Here is a 22,727-nt window from a genome sequence, read left to right on the forward strand (position 1 = left end):
CAGTAGAAGTGTCCCCACACCGACCTTCAGTCAAAGCACTGACCCTGTGTTGCTACAGTCAGTTAGATCTGTGTGACGGCTGCAAAGACCAGAGTTCAACACAAAAAGACAACTGTGTGTCTGTGTGAGGTAGAAACCTGAGCTCAGTGCTGCGAGAAGTAAAACACACGGTTTATTTTTCAGTCGGCAGGTTTTGTTACTAACTGGTCCAGTTGCTGGAATGCTGGTTGGATTCCTCAGTTTCTCACTCTTCACCTCCATCAGCGGCTTATGTTCAGCTGCAGTGGAGAGTTTCCTGTTATTCCAGTTGTCCCACTGTTTCCCGGGGAGAGTGACAGGGGGAAACAATGACTTCCTGTTTTTGCTCCGTCCTGGTGACAGACTGAATATCACAGTGACAGTGCAGTTTATAAGGAACAGATCTGCGGTGACATCAGTATTTACTGCTCAACAAGTCGTCTACTGCAGGTTTAATGATTTCTTCTTAGTATAGATGTTTTATTTGCCCCTAATACTTTTCCTAAAGTTGAACTCTGGACTTTGGACCCATCACAGGACCCTCTCCCTTTCATGCATGTTGTCCACTACAGAGGACAGCTGGAGTACCATGTCTCATCCACCAAGTGGCAGCGCCCAGAAGAGTTATCTGTGATTCCAGATGGTTGTTATCTTTGTTTCTCTTTCATTTTGAGTTCAAATTCAAGATGGCGGAGCGAGGAGGAGACGCACAAGGCATCTCTGGAATAGATTAGATTTTTATTCTCAGAAAAACAGACGGGTTAAAATATCTCTTCCAAACAAACACTGTCAGAAATACTTTGGTTCAGATTTTAGTATTTTTCTTGTACGATATTTACATTCCACCGCTTTTACTCAAAATGATGATATAATTTACACTTTTTATTCTTATTTACGTTTTATTAAAGAGAAATGTTGAAGCCCTGAAGAAGAAACCCTTCGATACACAACTTCCACCAGAGGAGGCGGATGTTTGTCAGTCAGACAAAAAATAAATAAATCCAACATCTTGTTTAGTAGAATAAAGTTGTTGTACTCGACCCGTCTGGTTTTCTGAATGTCACGTATGTTACTTCAAATTAACAAGAAAACACGACTGAAGATGATTTTTCGTTTGTTTAAAGGTAATTTGTGATTTCATTCAGGCATGAGAGGGAGAAGTTTTTCAAAAATGCATTTAAGTTGAGTTCCCGTTGTCTTCATCATTTTCCAGACAAGTTTCCAAAGTAAAGCGTCCGTCCTTCACGTGAGGACGACGGCACAAAATGTTGTCTCTGGGTCACATCCTGAAACATCTGTAGCGTCTTTGTTTCAGAGCTGATGGCAGGATGATGTGAAGCCACATGAAACTCAGCCTGGAGGATTTCTAGTTTCTAACACACATTGTTAAAACTGAATGTAGTTAGAATGACATTTGTGTAAATAGTTTGTTCATACTAACGCTGTCGGGATCATCTTACAGATGTGCTGTGACGGCGTCGCACTTCTTCTGCCCCGTTTGAAAGTGAAATAAATCAGTTCGTCCTCCAGTTTGTTTCACGTGTGGAGTCATTTTGTTCACGTCACAGAGAGACACAGACGATTCAGAGGGAACATAGTGTTGTTTATTTATATTAAATAAAACAAAGTGCAATTTTTTCAACTGAACAGCTTAAAATTTATTATTCTATCTAGAACATGCTACAGCTCAACTCCTCCAAGACGAACAGTATGTAAGGCCACTTCTGAGCAGGACAAGAACAAGAGCAGGACAAGAACCTGCAGACGCCTGAAACGCTTCTTTAACTTCCATCATGCTAATTAATCCTGCAGTCGTTCCACATGTATAATAATGTACCATTAAAGTTAGTTAAGTCAGTTAATATGGCTTTGATTTTCCACTTTTCCGACTCGCCTCAACACAAAGATTTGTCGAGGTGGAGTCCGAGCGAGTCGCTCCGTCGGTTCTTTTCCTTCCTGGACCCAGCAGCCAGTCGCTCTACAGTATACACAGTATACAGTAGCACTGTAATCCAGTTAAATCCTACAATACTGATTTTAGTTCGACATACATTCAGGCAGGGATTGGCATTTTAAACTTGAACAAAATGTTGCGTTCAGCAGTAACAGCGCCATCTCAAGCAAGCTTTGGCAAGTGCAACAATCAGAAGTGAAGATCTGATGAAGATCTAACCTTCATGCAGGTTAGATGAGATGAACATGGACGTCGCGTCTTCGTTAAACGACAGGAAAACCGTTTCCTTTTGGCCTTACAACTCTTAGAGGCACAACATACTCGTTTGTGCAGCACAGTGGATTTTACCCCATCAGTGCTCCACAGCTGTCTGACGGATCAGCGCCAACAACAGTAAAGGCATCCAGAACACCGCTGCAGACAAATGGCACAAATAAAGAACCGCAACATAACTCAACCCAAAAAGTCTTAATGCGATCAGTCGGGCGACACACGAAGCGAGCACTCGATGGCTGTGGTCTTCACTGGTCAGTTAGTCTTAGACCCACAGAACTCCCTTCAGAAGCTCGTCATCAGGACACGGTTCTGTTCTCACTGAAGTTTGGAGAGCTCCTTCAGTCCGACTCTGAGGCCGTTTTACGTCACGCAGCTTTCTCCGACGAATTTGTTTCTGGTATGTTTGCTTTAGATCTGAGAGGAGAGAAACAGAACCGAGTGAGGAATCACGGTGAAAACTGCACCTTTGACAAACAGGAAGCACACGAGTGAGCAGGTATCTCACCTGTTGTGGGTCATGTGGCTCTTGACGAGGTGTCCTGCAGCCAGAGCAGCCATCAGGGAGAGCTCCCCCGCCAGCACGGTGCCACAGACCACACGGGCCAGCTGACGGGCGTTCTCACCCGGCTCGCTGGAGCTGGAACCTTGAACACCGAGCATCTACAGAGGCAGACGAGGTTTAACATCAGAGCAAGAGGGTTAGCAACCAGACGGCAGGTCATTTTCCTTCACATTATGAATGATTACATGAAAGTCATCAGAAACATCTCATCAGGATTTAATTTGAGCATTGGTTGTCTTAAAAAGCCGACCGGTTCTGTAGGAGAGAGCTTCCTTCTTCTGGAGGAATAAACACCTGGAGTCTCATCAGATTCTGCTCTGACCCGGAGCCGTTTACCAACAGGAGGAGAGCTTTTTAACTTCTGGTATCAAAAAGTGGATTTATCTTCACTCCTGTTTATCAACCTGACTGCAGCAGTGATCCACAGACGCTAGCTTACGGCTAATGTACAGTAAAGTAATCTGACTGTTGGGGCGAATAATCACAAATGTTACCGCGACCATTTTGCTTCGCTGGTGGTGAACTCACCATTACTGATGACAAACTATCTGACGTGACTCACAGACGAGATAATGTTTTTAAGTTCTCCGACTTCCTCCCTCGCTCTCTGACTCTCCTGGTTGTTATAGCGACAGACGACCAAATGAAACGCACCGTTACTGTGAGTAAACTTGTTGTGTACGACATTTTTATGCAGAAATGTTACATAAAACATCTTTAAAGGATAAGTACCGTTTTTTACAACCTGGACCTTATTTCTGGCAAAAGATATGGTCATTTACTCACCCAGATAACTTTGGTGTCATTCGGCGTCGTTCGGACGAAATTAGATCCAGTGTAGCGGCGATATATCCATATAATGGGAGAGACGGGGCAGCGACACACAGCCTCTATATAACGCATTATCTGCCACGAAACTAGTTAATTTCATCAATATTTTGTTACGATATGCTAGTGCTATTAGCCTCTGAGTCCGGGCTCGTCCGTTATCAACATCCGGGGTCAAACTAGCAGCAGCAGCTACAGGTAAACAAGGCGCGCTGTCGCGGGTGCGCGCGCAGCTCAGAGACGACATCTTCCAGGTCAGAGGTAGTAGATCAACCTACAGACCCCGGATGTTGACAATAGACGAGCCCGGACTCAGAGGCTAATAGCGCTAGCATTTCATAACAAAATATTGATGAAATGAACTAGTTTCGTGGCAGATAATGTGTTATATAGAGGCTGTGTGTCGCTGCCCCGTCTCTCCCATTATATGGATATATCGCCGCTACACTGGATCTAATTTCGTCCGAACGACGCCGAATGACACCAAAGTTATCTGGGTGAGTAAATGACCATATATTTTGCCAGAAATAAGGTCCAGGTTGTAAAAAACGGTACTTATCCTTTAACTCTCTCGTCCACTTGTAGAAAGTGAATGAAAACAGAGCATTAGGTGAGGTTACCTGCAGACAGGCCTGCTGTGGCGGCAGGTTGGTGCCTCCTCCCACAGTGCCCAGCTCTATGGAGGGCATACTGCAGCTGATGTAAAGATCCTCCCCGTCTGGACCTGCAGCCTCCATCTGAGTGATACAGTTGGAGCTCCCTATAGTCTGAGCCGGGTCCTGGAACAGATGACAACACGATGACTCCGTGGTGCTGATGTACAGACGAAGCTTTAGTTATTAAAGGAGCGAACACGTTGGATCGTTACCTGTCCACAGGCGATGTAGATTGCTGCTACGATGTTTGCAGCGTGAGCATTAAAGCCCCCGATGCTGCCGGCCATGGCCGAGCCCACCAGGTTCTTGTTGATGTTCAGCTCCACCAGAGCAGCCGTGCTACTTTTCAACACCTGCACATACATGAACGGTTGTTTTAGTAAGAAACGTATGATTCAAATACTTTTACGATCAGAGTTGATGCCTGAAGTTCTGTTCGAGTCGTCTTTACCTCTCTGACCACCTTGGCGGGGACGGTGGCCTCGCACACAGCAGACTTCCCCCGGCCCATGATCCAGTTGATGGCAGCAGACTTCTTGTCGGTGCAGTAGTTCCCGCTGACCGCCAGCACCTGCACATCTGGATACTGCTGCTGGAGTCTGTGCAGAGCCTGCTCGGTCCCCTGAGAGACGGAGCACACGTTTCAGTGTTCACAGAAATGGAGATTAATCAATTAATCTGTCAGTTATTTTCTCAATCAATTAGTTGTTTGGTCTCTAAAGTGTCAGAAAATGTTCTTTTAAAAAGTTTGATCAACGTTTCCCAAAGACGACGTTTTGTGGACGTTTTGTCCACAACTCAAAGATATCCAGTTTACTGTCACTGAGGAAGAAAGAAACCAGGAAATATTCATATCGAACCTTCAAAGACAGCTGAGAGCGGCTAAAAGGAGCCATTGCTTTCTTGTTTGGGCCTTCAGGGGCTCCGTAGTGAACGTGATTACACCATCATGTTCTGCAGAATTGATTCGTTGAGGAAACCCACGCAGTTTTTCCTCTGATGGTTGCAGCCAAGCTGCTTTTGTTCTTCATGTTATGATTAAGTAATCTTTCTGTTTACTTGAACACACTGAGGATAATATTATAATAAAAGGCTGTAACTTGATTAGGAAAGATCAGATGTAGACAAAACATCTTTTTAAATAAAAAACTAAAGATCTTCTGTCTGAGGTCACATTAAGAATAAAAACACCAATTTTTGACTGGTGTTTTTTTTTTTTTTTTTATTATTCTGGTAAATTCATCCATTTTCAGACAAAGCAAACAAAAATTGAGACTTGAAGCGATTCAGACTGAAACTTCAGCTTCTCCTGAATCAAATGAAGTGTGACACTCGACTGCTGACTGACAGAATAAGGGAGGAAACACTAAATAAATAAAGGAGAGGCAGGCGGCCCAACCCTCAAAGACCTGGAACTAGAAAAACATTTCTCCAAACAATCATAATCTTCTCGTGCAGCGACGACGACCCTGTGAAATAGAGTCAGGAGGGAAACTTGTTCTGAATGAGGGGAGGCGGCCCGGCCGTTTAAACGGTTGTGCCTCTACAAGAGAAAAGAGCTGCGAGCTTGTTTCGACCGCTAACGGCCTGGATAGAGTTTGGTGATTTGTTATTTTTTAGCGTGTCGGTTGCCAACTCTGAGGTTTTAGTTGTGGTTTCCCGTAGCAACAGGGATTTTGAAAACAAACACACAGATAGCAGGAGACAAACGGTCTACATCCGCTGAGTCACACCAAAAGTGCATCGCCTGCTGACTGAAGGCTTGGTCGTACCTTGGAGATCATGTTCATGCCCATGGCGTCTCCGCTCTGAGACTGGAAGCGAATGTACAAGTTCCTCCCAGCGATGCTCACCAACAGCTTCTCCAGACGAGCAAACCTGCACAGACGATATTCTTTCATGATCTGGGACATTTTACAGATGTGAAGAAAGGAAACGTTCAGTCGCTCTACTCATGTTTTCTGCCTTTGTACCGACCTGCTGGTGTGGTCGAACGCCTCTTTGACCTTTCTGAACCCGTCCGAGGTCTCGAGCCAGACTTTGACCTCTGCAGCCCGGCAGGCTGAGGGCAGCCTCACCACAGGACCCCTCGTCATACCGTCAGCCAGGATCCTGCTGCGGCAACCCCCGCTCATCTGGACAGGAAGCACAACACAGTCAGCACAACACAGTCAGCACAACACAGTCAGCACGACACACACACACACACACACACACACACACACACACACACACACACACACACACACACACACACACACACACACACACAGTACAACAGCTGGAGGTGCACATCATCACTTACAGAAAGAGCTCTGCATCCCCTGTTAGTGCTCGCTACCAGGCAACCCTCTGTGGTCGCCATGGGAACGTGAAACTGCTTCTCATCCAACGGAAGAGGACCAGCCACTCCCACCGGCACCGGCATGTAGCCAATCACGTTCTCACAGCAGGTGCCCGTCACCTGCAACAACACAAACAATACAGACTGAATGAAAACACTCACGCAGACACATTTTATTTATTTGTTTGTTTGTTAAAGAAAATTAAGGAGCTAGAATAAACATCAGACATCGAGGCTTCACATGTTGATTTGATGCTTCCGAAGACATTTTCATTTTTTTATTTAACACATTTTGCCTGAATATTTTCTCTAAGGATTATTATGATTTCCTCTCACAGCGTCAGACATGTTGGTTTATTCTCTTTATGGATTTGTTTATAAAGAGGGCTCACTCTGGACAGATTTGAGGAACTGAACTGAAGGCTGATGTTTGTTGTTGAACTCTGAGTATTATTTGAACCTGTCAAATCCTAACCTGCAAAAAGCCTCCAGGATTAAGTCAAGCTGTAGTTGTAAGATAAAGAAGAGTTTGTAAATTAAACGACAGCTGTCAGGGCAGAAAACCAACGAGGTGTTGATCTTTACAAATCCAGACGTCTAACAATGGCAGCGCCGTCAGCACTGAACACAAACGTTTCAACCAAAACTCGAATCGATTGTGGATTTTGAGAATCGTGACACCCCGACTATAAAGACACCATCGAAGGTGACACACACGTTGCCTGTACCTTAGAGTAGTCGTAGTCCTTATAAGGCAGAGAAGCCAAGGCAGAGTGAACAGGCAGTCTGGGCGACAGCATTTCCCTCCTGATGGCCACGCCTCTCTCCGGAGTGTCGAGAACAGCTTCCAGTTTGTAGTTGAGGATTTTACGAGAGGTCACCAGGTTCATCACCTCCTCATCGCTCAGGAAACGGGCTCCCCTCTGGAAAGCAACAAGAGCAAATCTCAAAGCTTCAGACAAAAATATAAAATATCTTCTGCTTTTGACCCAGAGAGGACTTCCATCTGCTCTGGCAGCTTACCTGAGGGTCCGACAGGATGGCCATACATTCCTCCAGCGCCCGGGCCTCTGAACTACAGCTGCTCTGAGGAGAACCGGCTGTCGGAGCGAGAAACTCTGCAGTGTAGGAAAGACAGTGGCTGTTCTCCACTGAGGCTGCTGGAGGCGCCTCTGTTGTAGAAGAATCGGAAAAGAAAACAAACTCAGCGTTATATCAGCCTTTTTGTTTCTTCATGAGTGCGTACGGACAAAATAAAGCAGGCAGGACCAATTGAAAGTCTCACCAGTCTCTCTGAACGCCGTGTCAGCCTCAGGGGAAGGTTTGGAGTCGGAGACAGCTGAGGAGGTGGGGCTGGTTGCTAAGGTACCGTTCATCATGTTGTGAGGTTTCGGGGCTGGGAGGTCCCTCCTGCAGCAGTCTGCTGCCACCCGGGGCTTCTGAGGGGGAGGAGAGCTGATAATGGGACTCTTGAGGGACAGGGACGACTCCGTCTCCGTTTGCTCGAAGAACACGTACTTCACAGCCAGGAGCAGGGCGAGACCGAGAGTTATCACCTGCTCCAGGTCCATACTGGAGGAGATAAAGTCAGAGGACGGAGGGTTACTACACCGGAGTCAATAACAGAAACATGTATTCTGGGCTCAGGTCTGGGGCCTCCTCACCACCCAGACAGAGAGGACAAGATCATCAGCTGCTTACAATCAACATGTTAAACACACTCTGATCTAAAACTTTATTTATTTTCAAACACACACAATGTTAGTTACTTCTCCTATAAATGCACGACTGACCAATTGTGTATAAATACTGAATTATAATAGATAAACTAAAACATACACCTAAATAAATCATGCTCCGCTACTAAAATGAAGTCCTTATTCTGTTACCGTTCAGGTCACCTGTTGTTTACCTGTTCTCTTAACGTAGCTTCCTCTGAATCTGCCTCAACACGGATCAATCAGGTTAATGATTGACCGATAACTGGTTGTTAAGGCAAATACAGTACATTTTTAGAGAGTACAGCATTCATTGTTGGAACACAAAAACAGCACTTATTGAACAATGATTAATGTACTTTAATTATACAAAATGTACTAAAATTAAGTGTACTTCTTTACACGTGTTGTTGTTTTTAAATTGCAGTTAGTCCTTAAATCATAAGTCTTTATTTCTGGTTCTGATTTAAGTTTTTACCTGGTGAGCTTCAGAGGCAACATGGGTCCTCCAGACTCCAGTCTCTTAGTGATGGGCTCCTCCACTGTGCGGTTCTGACCCGGATGTTCAGCTGCTAGTCGGGTGTGAGCGTGAACCAAGGCCAGGCCCAGAGACTGAGGACGACATCAGGTGTTGTTAGACTGTTTACATGCTTCATTACTCTTATTTTTTTTAAAGCCTCTCTAAGCTGATGTTTTAAGACACACAGTTTACTGATCAGCTGATTAGAGTTTCTCACCATGATGATTTTCACCCTCTGGGTCACAGGATTGGGCTTGTTGTCCTCTTCTTCAGCCAGCACACGGGCAAAGTGGCTCAGCTGCCAGATTGGACGGCCCTCGCGACTCTCCCTGGACAGCTGTTCACACAAACATGCATGAGCACACATATTCATCGTGAGATGTCAGGAGCTCATTTCCACATCCTTATCAAGATTATAATTCTCATTCTTACCTCCAGCACGAGGGAGACGCACGCAGGGAAGAAGGTCATGAAGACAAAGTAGTTGGCCAGGACAGACATACAGCCAAAACAGCACATGATCTCCAACTGAGGCACACCTGGGAAACAAGTGGAAATAATACTTAGTTAGTTTTCCACATGATTCACTGCTTACTTCACTTCTTACTCACATTAACAAAACTATTTTTGTATTCCAAGTTTTCATTTTTCTTCTGAAATTGCATGTTTCAATACGCAAATGAGCCGTTATCTCATTAAAGATGCACATCAGCTAAAACCAGGTTTACAATTCTTAGTTTATGTTGTCGACATTAAAGTCAAAGTTTTTTTTACAGAGGAAATTTTGGATTTGTCTTTTTATCACTCCATAAATCAGAAAATACTGAAGTTGAGATTTCTGGCTCAGAGTCTGAGAAAAACTCAGGGGATAACTTACATTGAGACAATTCATTTCTTGAATCACAAGTTTTCTAGCGTCATATGAGCTCATTTAAATACTTCTCAAACTTTCTTACTTTCTCAAACAGAAACTAGTCTGATAGAAAATGTGCTACAGAAGCAAAATACCCCAAAATCTCAAAATGCTTCATTAAGAAAATGATGTTTTCTCCATACAGATCATTGCTGTCACTGTTTTGCAGGAGAAGAAATTAAAGTATTCCTCACCTGACATGGTGCCGACACCAATGACCAGACACTCTACCAGAGCATCCAGGGTGAAGGTGGGGCCGAGGATGGCCATGCCCTGGGAGATGTTCTCCCTCACCTCCTCCTACACAAGGCACAGGGCCGAAGCAGGAGTCAGTGACACCTCAACTACATCCTTCATATGAATCAGTTACAGTTTACACATACAGCAAAACACGGTGTGTGACTTTACCTGGGAGTTTGAGCTGAGGGCAAATTTGGCCAATGCACAGGCTTTGGACAAATCAATGAGAAGGAGAAAGAAAGGCAGCGCTTCACTGCAGAGAAAGAGACAAATCACTCATTAGGGGATGATGGTGTTTCGTTTCACTGCAGCATTTGTCCACATTGTTAAAAAGACAAACTGATGACTCATCATTAAGAACAGCACGGCTCTGATCTGCACATAAAATGTTTCATCGCGTCTCTCTGACATTCATATTAAAGGAAACATTCACCCGACTGTCATTACATCACCAGGGGCCGTTTCTTTACACCGAACAGTTTTCTCTTACGTCTTCAGTCCGTGTTTACAGATCTGGGGTTTCACCAAAGTCCTGGCAACCCATTCCTAAGTAACTGCGCAGTATACAGTACACAGTATACTGTATACTGCTGACAACAAAATACATGCTCGACCGCACATCAAGGGTGGAAATGTTTGCTACAGCAGCCACAGTGAAGATTTCAGCTTAAAAAAAGGGTGTAAATAACATCTTTTCATATCAGTTTGGGATCTTAGGGCTACTGGATGACTCTGGAGGAGCTGCGTGGAGCCATTTTATATACCTATGATACACATCACCTGACTAACCGACTCTCTACCAGTTTGATCTCACCACCTTATTTCCCATCTTTTGTTCATGTATTCAATGCACACAGTCTAGCACTAGCAATCTCAACTACAAACTGAAAGACTCCAGCAGCTATTACAAACGAGTGAATTATTAGTTCATTAATCGAACTGTCTGCTGAACAGTAAGGATACGTTTGTGTATTTGGCGACTTACTTCAGACCCGTCAGCTCTTTCCCAAAGAAGTGTATGACCACTGTACTGAAAACAAAGCTGGAAAATACTGTGAATAACCCTGCAATACCTGTAGGAAGAGGAAAAATGTTTTACTATCGTCATAAAGCTGGGCGATACATGGAGCAGAACAAGCTAACATCCCATCACACTGACCCAGTATATATTTGGATCCCAGTTGTCGCAGATTCTTGAACTGGAAATAGATGTAAACGATGGCCATGCAGCGTGTGACCGTTAGGATGATTATATCACTGCTGTGGACTTTCTGCAAGAACACAGACACAGACATGTCCTCCTGTTACCACCTGTTACCTCCCGACCTGCCACACCAGCCTCCTCTCAGGCACACACACTCACCTCCTCCACTTTGGGGCACTCGTTCCAGCTGCACATCTGGCTGCTGGTTGCCAGGTTGTTCATGGACATCAGGCAGACGGTGAGAGCCAGCGTGCCCACTATTACCTCCCACGGGTGGGAGGCCACCAGCAGGCCATGGAGCCTGAACAGACGAGCCAACATGGTCGGGTCACAGCCTCACCTGTAGTGAAAAAGGATGACAACATCATCACATCGTTCCCAGTCAACGAGACGAGATGTCAGCTGCATGATTTACATTTCAGTCAGCAGCATAATGGCTCGTTAGTGTTTTAAACTCTACCAGCCACTCAGTAGATCAGTTGTTATCAGCGGATCTACCAGCTTCTTCACCAGCATCTGACCGGCAGCTGACGCTAATTTACTGCCCAGAAGATGTCAACCAGTTACTCAGCAAGATCGTGAAGCGGCTGATGTCGCTGCTTCGAACTAGCCGTTGAAGGCAAACCAACGTCTAACGGCTACCTGCATGTTCAGCCGTTACAGCCGTTTCACCACAAGCTAGCTTCTTCTCGACAGCTAACTAGCTAACGTACCGTTAGAAACCCAAGCTAACGTACGGTCAAAGATAAGATTTAGGTTCGCTCAGACTTTCTCTTTCACAATAATAAAGACTGACGACATGTGGAGACAGTTTTCAGTTTCGTCTTGTTAGCATTAGCTACATTTTTAGCAGTCGCCCACAGAGGACACCGCTAGCATTGGCTAGCATTAGCTACATTAGCTGTCACACCCACACTAAGTTAAACAGCCTGCCACCGAGGTCATAACGTCCCCCCGCGTTAACACACTTTAACGGTTAATGTCTAGTAAAGATATCAAAGTCACGTACTCTCAAATAAAAGCGTCACGGTGGTCAGCGAGTCTTCAACATCACGAGTATCTTCCAGAAACTGCTTAGTTAGCTGCTTCCTCCTGATGTAACGAGACCAATATGGCGGAGCGGAAATCCCGACGTCACAATTACGTCATGTGTATACGTCACGGATCATGAAAGGTGAAGCAGAGGTGACGCAGCGAACGTGACATATTTTTTAAAATTTGTTTTAATATGTTTATATTACATGTTTGTTCAAAGACAAGTGATTTATATGTTATTACAATAATAAACATTATATTTACTGTAAAGTGCTGCAGTGTTATTGGTGGCGTGGCGATGACGTATTTTGATGCTAACCCGGAAGTTAGTATCGCCCTGGTTCCCTGTGTGGGATTATTGAATTGTATTTTGGATTATTGCAGAAAATAATGTCTGTGTCAAACACAGGTTTATGATACTAACAGGTTTTATTCATCCAGATAATCTCCACAGATGAACTCCACTTTTATGATTTTTGAACCATGAATTAAATGTGTAGCAGTAAAAAGCTAATGTTAGGCTACAAACAGACAACATCAGGGTCACATGATTTAAATGTCACCATCACTAAGTATCTTACTGCACAACCGCTGTAGTTTCATTTAGACACTTTTTAAAGACATTTAGAGCTTTATAATTAAACTGTGGTACAGTTTATGTATTTTATGTCGTAGAACAAAACGTGCAAATATCTTCAGCCTGTGGTAACAACACACCTTATTTCACACATTTAGCTGAAAACCAAATAAAAAGACTTTGAGGCGAGGGAGCAGATGTGCAAAAATGCTAACTGATCACTGGAGTTTAAAGGTTCTGTTTGTCAGAAAAGTTGATTTTTGAGTCTCATTCCCAGTTTATTATTTGACAAGTTGGTAATGAGACTCAAAAATCAACTTTTCTTACAAACAGCACCTTTAAGAAATGGATACATTCACAGAAATAGCTGCATATCCATATTTTTCAGTGTACGCTGCTCTCTGGACTAAATAGATACCATCTTTACGTTTGGTATCTTGCTCTTATGAGCTCTTTGGTTTCTGCTGAAAATACATAGTTTCATTTTTAATTTTTATATGTATTTATTTATTATGTTTAGTCACTTCTTAGCTAGGTTCTGTAGTTTTTATAAAATGTTAATGAAACAGGGAGGAATTGTGCAGTTATTGAGGACTATTTTCAGCAGCGCATTTATCGACATTTGGTGCTGTAGTGAGTATTTGGGGCAGCAGGATGGTGTTAAATAATAAACTACTAAACTAATAAACTACAGTGTGTGTTAATAACAACTCACTCAAGAATTCAGCTTACCTGCCCGGGATCATTATACATCTCTACAAGTCGGACAATATCTGTAGAATAATAAGGAATGGGAAAAGCTATCAGGTGGTCTCATGGTCTCATAGAGCAGCTCTGAATAAGAAAAATAACTGAAGAAATTAGTTATTTAAAGTTTCTGTTGAACTTTGCAACATGATCATAAGAATAAAGATTTGGAAACTAAGAGAAGGTTCAATCCGATCCAACTTTATTTGTTAAGCACTTTTTAACCAAAGTTGACCAAAGTGCTGTACAGAAGAAAGGCCCAAAATGACATAAAAATACAAAATAAATTAAAAGACATAAAACATGAGTAAAAATAAAAAAGCAATGAAAATAAGAAATTAAAACAAGGAGATAAAAATCGACATCTTACTAGGTGTCAAAGGCCAAGGAGAAGAGATGGGTTTTAAGAAGAGATTTAAAAACAGGGAAGAGGCCTGTTTAACGTGCTGAGGCAGAACAGTCCACAATTTAGGAGCCGACCCAGCAAAAGCACGGTCTCATCTGAGCCTCCACTTAGTTATAGGCACACTCAGGAGCAGCTGATCAGCTGACCTGAGGGAGCGGGCGGGTGTGTGAGGGTGTAGAAGCTCAGAGAGGTAGGGTGGAGCGAGACCATTCAGGGATTTAAAAACAAATAAAAGAATCTTCAAAGAATAGATCAAGGTTGGATCAAAGATTAAACTTGCCGGTCTGGTCATAAACTAACAATGGCTGAATATGGACAAACAATGAGACCTGTCATGTGTCCCTGCAGGGGGAATAAGAGGATGTGAAAAAAGGAAAGGGAGTTACTGTTGGGTGTAACATTCAACCTTGACCCAAAATGATTCATCATAGAGATCCCTGTAGAAAATCTACTGATGAAAAAGCAAATGTTTTACTTTAAATTGCCCCCCAAAACACTATTACAGTCCTGTGGTTGCAGCCACAACCTCCAGACACAAAACAGTGTCAGCATGAGGTGAACGAGGTGTTCGTGATAGAAACACTGACAACTGAAATACTGCTGAGACTGGACACTCTCCTGGAGACGCGCCATGTCCAACACAAAGAGCTGCAGACATAGAAAACTCTTATGTGCAATCTGCTTTTTTAAGTATTAGCACATGTATTTGTGTTATTTCCTTGTTGTTGTTGCTGTTTTTTATTCCTACCCACATATCTGTAATCCATGAAATTCACATGTAGAACTACAGACTGAAACACAATGTTTGTTTGCAATAACTTCCAGGTAAAATGTTGTGGTATAAATAAAAGTTTTTTATTATTATCTAGTCTTTCTTCTATATTCTCACATTACATTGTTTGTATTGGTGCACTGTGTGGTTACACAGTGCACAGCTCTCTTTACACCTGGATGAATATCATGCAGCCGTCCTGCAGCTACGATTTTCATATATCAGATTAATGCAAACATGACCGTGTGTTTCACAGAGAACATGTCAATGAGCTCTGTGTGTCTTTATGACACGCTCGCCTCGATCATTTCAGTAATCAGGGTAGACATGCCTGTAACGAGAAGGTAGATAACGCTGACTGGCTCCACAGTATCACTTCTTTCTTCTCAGTAAAACTACTGCACATGGCGGTGGAAACCAAAAGGGGAGAGCAATGTAAGTTGTCACAGCACTTCCACTTCCCTTGTCCCGAAGTCAGCCTGAAATAAGGTCTGTGGTTCAGACAAGCTAAAGATATTTTCACGTGTTTTCTACGACATAAAAAACGTTTGAAGTAAAATGTATGGGTCTTAAAAAAGGCGTCGCTAACAAGTGGCTAAAGACAACAGAGGTTGTCGGGGACATTAAACGTCATCACGCTGAAAACTTTAGTTACAAACTTTACAACTTGTACATTTATCAGTTAATAGTGAAGTGTGTGTAGTTTAGTGTAGTAGGAAGCTTGGTGGTGGTGTTGTGAAGTCATGTGACATCTGCTTTTTATTTATTTGTTTACGCTTCAGGAATCATTGAAGTGTTTATCCGTGAAGATGACTGTAAATAACTTCTGCCTCACAGAACCAAATGTAAAGCATCATTTCTTTTCTGCGCCGAACTTTTCTGCGCCAAATTTACCGAATTAAGAGCGTCATTGAAGTCAGAGGTTTCGCCAAACTTCCCTGTTCACACCTACACGAGAGTGATTTCATCCTGCTGTTGATGAAACGTCTATTGTTGTTTTTTTTCATTCATTCATTCATTTTGAGTTGATCTTTTGGAAGCAGCCGGACGTGTTTGAGGCCGGCTCATGTGTCGGCTCTGACGCCTCCTTTATTAAGTTATTATAAGTTTTTAAATTCTTACACTCCATCTGATATACTTGACCTGGATAATCACACAATATAACAGGTGTTATTCAACAAGGTGTTATTCTTTCTCAATAAGAGGTCACATCTTCTTTATTTTGCAGGTAACAAGAAGGAAATCTACCCTGTCAGACCTGAGCCAGCGGATCTCTCGCCTCCAACACTTGCACTTTGCTTGATTAGATTTTCTTTTTAAAAATCTGTTCACACATTTACATAAAATTCAAATTAATATGGAGTCAAAAAGTGTTTAAAATGTTTGAGTTTAAGACAATTTTTTACGACTACGAGAATTTCAGAATATCTTAGTATTTAGTTTGTGACCGTTTTGCTTTAATGACTCCACCTTTCTATCTTCAAACTGTTCTAGGACCTTATTTTCCTCTGAGAGCAGCTTGTTTATTCACTTATGGAAAAAAAACCAACATATTTCTGAGTTTGTATTAATTGGCCACCTGTCAAATACACTTTGTGACTACGTATTATAAAATGAAGTGATAAAGTTCAGCCGCACATGAACCTTGAAGCTCTGCCCTAACATGATCACAGATCTGCAGAGAGGACGGACACATCGTGTGGGGTAAAGAACAAAAACTCACATCTCCTATAAACTGAATCCATTGTGTCGTCTTTAGTAATGCCACAGCTGATGCAAGTTACCCCCGACCAACGTTACTGTGTTGGAAACCTCAGAGCAGAGTAATGAAGAGTTTTTAGTCGTCCTCAGTTCCTGAGCGTGGATCTCTGCACTGGAAGAAGATGCTGTACCACTTCTTCTTCCTTTTCTTCTTGCTCATGAGCTCTTCCAGCTGGGACCTCATGGAGCTTTCTATCTCCTCACCTGCTTCTTTCCCTGCAGCATCTTCTCGATGTCTGTCTGTGGCCTGACTGAGGGATGTCTTTTCTTCCTGCCACTCCACCTGATGACTCTCCAGCTTCTGCTCAACATTCCTGAGAGCAGCCACGAGGGTGCGGTGCTCGTGTTTCTGCTGGTCCAGCTGAACTGGTTTCAGATCCTCGATCTCCTCTAACTCCAGTTTCTACAAACCATTTCTCTCCTGTGGTGTGTCTTGAGAGGACTTGCTGGGAGAAGTCTGCTCTTCAGGTTGTCCAGAAAACAAAGCAGCTGAGGGTCCAGCCTTCTCACCGTTGTTTTCCACGTCTTCCAGCTCTGTCCTCTGCTGGACCGCTTTGTTTTCTCTGCTCTGAGAATAAATGAACTCAAGTATCAGAAGTCATTTTCTGGCTATAAATGTAAGTTAAAGTAAAATTATACTTACATGATTGTGTACTGTTTACTATAGATCGACTGATTATTGGATCAGATATAGTTAGAAATGTTAACTTTTAATTATCAGCTGCTGTAAATGTATCTGTTTATTTATTTAATCTGCTCTATATCACATTGTTTTTACCAGGAGTTTAACGATACATCGATCCGGATCGATCCACGTTTGTTTTTATTAAAAGATGACAGATTGTTTCCATTTAAATGTCGGGAACCATCGATAAAATAATATTTCCTCTTAAGAGTTCACTAATAAAATTGTCAAATCATGTTTTAGTTGTTTTTTGTGAGTTGATATAACTGATTGTGTTAAATGGACAGATCATCTCATATCGTGGAAGACTTTGTGATATCGGTAAAAATCGTATCGTTGTCCAGAGAACTGATTTAATATCGTTTATTCTGAGCAAACTCACCGTTTTTATGTTAATGTTGTCTTGTTGTTTTGTATTTCGACACCACTGTAGCTGAGGACACGTCCTCAGTGGTTTTTCGAGGTTAAATAAAATTAACCTAATTAATATTGTAAATATCAAAATTATGAGTTTGAATTTCTTCTCCAAAACTACGCACTGCTCCTTTATCAAAGCAGGAGAACAACATTAAAAGACTAAAGACTACACACGCTGGCAGACATCATATATACACACAAGGACACAAAGTAATGACATTAAACTGTGTGTGTGTGTGAGTGTGTGAGCTCAGGTGACTCCGGCCACGAGCTTTTCATTCCTCCCCTTTAATCAGCTGCAGGATATCTGTCGTTTACGCACAGCTCCGCTCCTGTATCCACTCTCACAACGTGCCACAGGTAACGGATGAGCCCACTGGTGACATATGAAACGGAAAACAACATTTTTGCAGCGGTGATCTAATTAGTGCAGTTGGTCCATTCCTGAGCCCCTCCCTCTTTCCGGGTTACGCACCAGAGCGCAGCGCTGCAGCCTGCGGTCCTCTTCCTCTCTCTCTCTCCGCCTGCAGCTCACAGCGTCTTCCACTTTCTTCACCTTTTTCTTCATGTGTTACCAGAACCATGTGGCGCATTCAGTCGACTCATGGAGAGCGAGGTTCGAGTAGGTGTTGGATGTCGCATCAGGCGTGCGTAAAAAACACGTAACGACGCAGACGATCAATGTCCAGCAGTCCTCTCTCTCCCCCTCACGTCGGTGAGTTTACGCTCAAGTTTTTCGCTCAAAGAAAAGATCCATTATGAGATGAGGACGGAACCAGGTGAGCCGGTCTGAACTGAACTTCTCTCCTCGTTTTGGTAACTTTCAGGGTGTGACTTGGTGAAGCGAGGCGTGAGGCTGCTCTACCTGCATATGGAGCAAGGTGAGAATGACTTTGTGATACATCGATGTGTCAGTCTGTAACACTTTATATCACATGCAGAACAACATGTGAGGCTCGGGATAACAGAGGGGAGCAATCTGGAAACTTTAAACACAATTTATACTCTTTATTTTGTAATTATTATTATTTTGCCTCCAATATGAGCTACTGAGCTCCAGAGCAAGAAGTCTGGAGGAAGATTTATTTTTTAATCTGCTTTAATTTACTTCTAAATAACCACACAATAACTCCAGCTCTCAGCTCTGATGAGACATTTGGTCAGCCTCAGTATAGAAATAGTATTTATTTTACATATTTATTGTGTTATTCATACAGTTTTTACAGGACAGGAGTTCAGTCAGAAGGTCACACATGAAGAGACGAAGAAGTTTCACAGCGCTGACATGTTGTTGGTGTCTTTTACTGCCTGTGATCATCAAACTGAGTCAGAAAGTAGAGCCGAAGTGACGATCACCAGTTCAAACAGTTCAGACTGGACCTGCATTGTTTTTACTTCTTGTGACTTTCGATCGAATATGGTTTTAAATAAGTTTTTTAAAAATAGTGTTGAAATATCGTCTCGCTCTCGTGAACCCAATATCACTTACACTTACTACTAACTACCTGCTTGTGCATGTGTATATACATACATATATACATATATACATATGTATATATATATATATATATATATATACACGGAAATATCCTGGTTTCACGGTGTAATCTTCTTCTTTCATACTATTTTATTAGCTACGATTAAAGGAACAGTTCACCCACATATTAAAACTCAGCCATCATCTCCTCCTGATGATATAAAGTCAGGTGAGGTCTCGTAGTCCACAAAACATTTCTGGAGCTTCACAGTAAAACAGAGTTGCAGCATTCTGCTAAACACCTGAAGCAGCTGGAGACTTGATTTAAAAAAAACTAAATGTCTCCATACAGCTCGTCCCCCTGCAGCTCTGAGATCCAAACCGATTTGTAAAGACGTTATTTTCTCCGTTTTTCTTCACTGTAGCTGCTGAGCTAAAAGTGTTAGCATGCGTCCCGTCTGAAGTGACGTAAATAACAGCTTTTTAAATCAGTTTGGGATGACTTGGATTACACCAGACAGGCTGTGTGAAGACATTTCTAGTCGATTAATTGTTGCGTTGAAAGTTTAATCTATTATTATTACTCTTATCATTCTGGATTCACTGCCTCCAGCTTCTGAAATGTGAGGGTTCATGACAGTAGATGAAGAGTCAAAAGAAGCAGGTTGAACACGTCACACTGGACCTTTGGGGAGCATTTTTCACATTTTTTGACACTTTATGTATTAACAAGTAATTGTGAAAACAGTCGGCGGAGTAATGAAACTAGTGTGTAGCCGCAGCACTAACTGTCACTCACAACACAGGTCACAAACGCCTCAGTCACCTCAAAACTTTATCGAGTCACCGCACAGAATTGAAGTTTCTGGTTTTTCTCTCTTGTCTGGTGGCGTTAAACAGACAGAAAGTCTGTCTGACGCAGTTCAGGCACAAAAGTTCACAGATGAGGGATGTTAAAAGTTTTAATCTTGCCTTCCTCACTCTCTGTCCTCCACATTAAACACACGTCACCTCGAGGAAACTTGTGGATTTGTGGGAAAACGTACGTACACAACTCAACTAAATGTAGAACAAAGGTCTCGTTGTTCGAACACATTTGACTGCGTGTTAAATCTGTAACTCAGGACTCGACTTGCCAAAGAAAGATGACTTGATAAAAACTTTATAGCTCATAAATACTCTCCGTATAATTTCTCTTTAACTTTCCAGATTGTTTCCTTCTCGTCCTGCTCGTACAAACTCATGTAAATGGAGAATTACGCTGCACTTTACTGAGGCTGGAACATAATCCACACACGTGGCGTTCAGGGTCACCAGGTTTAGTGGATATGTTAATGAAAATCCAGTGATAGTTTTGGTTTCTGTCCCCTCTCACCACAGGATGAGGACAAGATGTTCTTTACTGACACTGAGAAGAAAGTTCACGCCATCACTCCTCTCACTGCTGACTGTTTGTGTCGTGCTATTAGTCAGCCTGAAGTACAGCTACGTCCCTGAATCTGTACCTCCAGCGGCCGCTTTCAATGACAGTCAGGCAGTTCACAAATACAATATTAGCTGTTCGGCTATATATGACATGGACCCGGTGGAGGTGGGTAAAGCGCTGATCATGAGGAAGAAGGAAGCTGTGGAGGACACGGATCAAAGTCTGGTTAACCTCACCACAAACTGCTCGTTATTCATCCAGTCCAGAGGTTATGATGACGTGTGTGTCTCAGGGGAAGAGGAAGACTTTCCTATTGCTTACTCACTGGTTGTGCATAAATCTGCGTGGATGGTAGAGAGACTCATCAAGGCGCTGTACTCTCCCAGCAACGTCTACTGCATCCACTATGATCAAAAGTCTCCACCTCAGTTCATCTCCGCCATGGAGGGCATGGCCCGATGTCTGCCCAACGTCTTCATCGCCTCCCAGCGGGAGTCTGTCTTCTATGCGAGCATCAGTCGACTGAGAGCTGATCTCCACTGTCTGTCTGACCTTCTGAGGTCGGAGGTCAAGTGGAAGTACGTCATCAACCTCTGCGGCCAGGATTTCCCCCTCAAGTCCAACATCGAGCTGGTGTCGGAGCTAAAGACGCTGAATGGAGCGAACATGCTGGAGACGAGCCGACCCACGGATTTTAAGAAGGAGAGGTTCACCTTTCACTACGAGCTGGCGACTGTCAGCTACGAATATAATAAAATGCCGGTGAAAACGCAGCAGGTCAAGACGCCGCCACCACACGGGATCGAGATGTTCATCGGCAACGCCTACTTTGTCCTGTCGCGGGAGTTCATCGTGTTCATGGACAATTCGGAGGTGGTGAAAGATTTCCTGGCCTGGTCGGAGGACACGTACTCCCCCGACGAACACTTCTGGGCCACGCTTGTACGAATGAAAGGCGTACCCGGGGAGGTGCCCCGGTCCCAGCCTGACGTCACCGACCTGAAGAGCAAAACCCGGCTGGTGAAGTGGCACTACCTGGAGGACAACCTGTACCCACCGTGCACGGGGGGACACGTGCGCAGTGTTTGCATTTACGGCGCAGCTGAATTGCGCTGGCTTCTTAATTATGGACACTGGTTCGCCAATAAGTTCGACCCCAAAGTGGACCCCATCATCATTCAGTGCCTCGAGGAGAAGCTGGAGGAGAAACTGAAGTTGTTCCGGTCAGCGTCCTCCAGCAGCTGCCGAAGGGGTTAACAACAAGCTGCGAGTGGCTGTAGAGAGCGGGGGTTCGATGAGTAGACGCTTATTTGACCAACAGAGAATTAATCTGCAATAATTTTGATAGTCGAGTTTCTTTCACTCTTTTTTTTATTTGGGTTTTCAGAGACAAAGAATTAAAGAAAAGAAAACAGAAAGTTAAATTAGAATGTGAATGTGTATATATATATATATATATATATATATATACACATATATATCTATATCTATTATATGTGTATATATAGATATAGATATTTATTAGGGATGAGCGAGTGTGCCATTATCTGTATCGTGGGGCTGAAACAAGAAGTTGGCTGTGTTTAAACCAAAGTTGTTGTTGTGTTATTTACGCCTGACATTGATGAGTTAATTATTAGTTGCTAAGTTTAGAAAAAGCTTCAGATCAATGTTTTTAATCACACGAGTAACTTTTTACAGAACCATTTTTTTTTTTATAAAACAAGAATAAACTTGTAAGCGTCGCACCTTCTTTATGTGTTTAAAACCTCAGGACAAAAATAAATGGATATTTTTTATGGGGAAGTCGGGACATCTCCGTTTTTTATTTCTACACAAAGTAAAACACAAAGTTAATCAGCTTTAATTTGTAGGCTAACTGTCTTTTATTTTTATGAGCTGCAGTGACAAACGAGAGAGGGTGTGTGTGTGTGTGTGTGTGTGTGTGTGTGTGTGTGTGTGTGTGAGGAAGTGGAGTTTTAGTTTTCAGGAGTTACTCTGGTTTTAACATCTGAATGAAGTGTTGCTGTGTGTTTGTGTGCTTTATGCAAACAGACACACACATCCAGGCGTGCAAATGTATTCTTGTGGAAGGAAGATATTTTTACAGCCCGAGGTTGAAGCAAAGGTCGTGACGCACGACTGCAGCGTGAACAGTACGAGTACGTTAACTCGGATCAACTCAGCATGA

The 22,727-nt window shown here is 43.0% G+C and overlaps 2 protein-coding genes across 4 annotated transcripts; one reads left to right on the forward strand and one right to left on the reverse strand.

Annotated features, from left to right (window-relative positions):
* Positions 1-1,600: 1,600 nt before the first annotated feature.
* LOC311274781 (3-hydroxy-3-methylglutaryl-coenzyme A reductase-like) lies at positions 1,601-12,354 on the reverse strand. 2 transcript variants are annotated; one of them, XM_084382735.1, is made up of 20 exons: positions 12,243-12,354; positions 11,393-11,573; positions 11,189-11,300; positions 11,015-11,102; positions 10,198-10,282; positions 9,984-10,089; positions 9,309-9,415; positions 9,094-9,213; positions 8,835-8,968; positions 7,924-8,210; positions 7,662-7,810; positions 7,367-7,561; positions 6,600-6,758; positions 6,272-6,429; positions 6,067-6,172; positions 4,746-4,916; positions 4,507-4,647; positions 4,259-4,417; positions 2,754-2,908; positions 1,601-2,662 (listed from the first exon to the last, which is right to left on the reverse strand). In XM_084382735.1, the coding sequence occupies exons 2-20, from the start codon at positions 11,552-11,554 to the stop codon at positions 2,614-2,616; spliced, it is 2,643 nt and encodes an 880-aa protein (XP_084238861.1). In that variant the 5' UTR covers positions 11,555-11,573; positions 12,243-12,354; the 3' UTR covers positions 1,601-2,613. The 2 variants fall into 2 exon arrangements, with proteins under 2 accessions (XP_084238861.1, XP_084238862.1); XM_084382736.1 differs by lacking the exon at positions 12,243-12,354 and adding an exon at positions 11,694-11,859.
* Positions 12,355-16,849: 4,495 nt separating this feature from the next.
* Positions 16,850-22,342, forward strand: LOC311275443 (beta-1,3-galactosyl-O-glycosyl-glycoprotein beta-1,6-N-acetylglucosaminyltransferase 4-like). Of its 2 annotated transcripts, XM_084384019.1 has the most exons (4): positions 16,850-17,148; positions 18,212-18,348; positions 18,461-18,514; positions 20,491-22,342. In XM_084384019.1, the coding sequence occupies exon 4, from the start codon at positions 20,492-20,494 to the stop codon at positions 21,791-21,793; it is 1,302 nt and encodes a 433-aa protein (XP_084240145.1). In that variant the 5' UTR covers positions 16,850-17,148; positions 18,212-18,348; positions 18,461-18,514; position 20,491; the 3' UTR covers positions 21,794-22,342. The 2 variants fall into 2 exon arrangements, with proteins under 2 accessions (XP_084240145.1, XP_084240144.1); XM_084384018.1 differs by lacking the exon at positions 16,850-17,148 and having other exon boundaries at positions 18,087-18,348.
* The last annotated feature ends 385 nt before the right edge of the window (positions 22,343-22,727 follow it).

Source organism: Pagrus pagrus (assembly GCF_965226575.1).
Source record: "Pagrus pagrus genome assembly, chromosome: 19".
Classification (NCBI taxonomy): Eukaryota; Metazoa; Chordata; class Actinopteri; order Spariformes; family Sparidae; genus Pagrus; species Pagrus pagrus.